Source organism: Merops nubicus, unplaced genomic scaffold (assembly GCF_000691845.1).
Source record: "Merops nubicus isolate BGI_N331 unplaced genomic scaffold, ASM69184v1 scaffold30689, whole genome shotgun sequence".
NCBI lineage: Eukaryota > Metazoa > Chordata > Aves > Coraciiformes > Meropidae > Merops > Merops nubicus.
Window position 1 is genome coordinate 4353 of NW_008633505.1, and position 307 is coordinate 4659.

Here is a 307-nt window from a genome sequence, read left to right on the forward strand (position 1 = left end):
TGCTCCTGGTGCTGGCTGGGGACGGGGGCAGGGAGCCCTGGAGCCGGGCGGTGTGGGCAGGAGGGGCTGCGGCCTGAGCAGGGGGAGGCGGGAGAGGACAAAGGGGTTTGGGGTCTGCTGCTGTCGGGGGGAGCAGCCTCCCCAGCCCCGGGTGCCTGACGCTCTCCTGTTGTGTCCTGTCCCAGAACCTGGTGGGAGACCAGGAGCATCTGACGATCCAGGTGAGCGAGCTGGAGGAGGAGGTGAGCACCCTCCGGAAGATCAACAAGAACCTCTTCGACTTCTCCGCTCGCATCATCACCAAGCC

At 66.8% G+C, this 307-nt stretch overlaps 1 protein-coding gene across 1 annotated transcript in view; it reads left to right on the plus strand.

Moving 5' to 3' along the window:
* WDR18 (WD repeat domain 18) overlaps positions 1-302 on the plus strand; it is a gene marked incomplete at both ends in the record, with an annotated part of 4109 nt that extends 3807 nt beyond the window's left edge. Inside the window, one exon of the mRNA XM_008948279.1 lies at positions 186-302. Within this exon, the coding sequence (XP_008946527.1) occupies positions 186-302 (117 nt within the window). The remainder of the gene's footprint in view (positions 1-185) is intronic.
* Between the last annotated feature and the right edge of the window lie 5 nt (positions 303-307).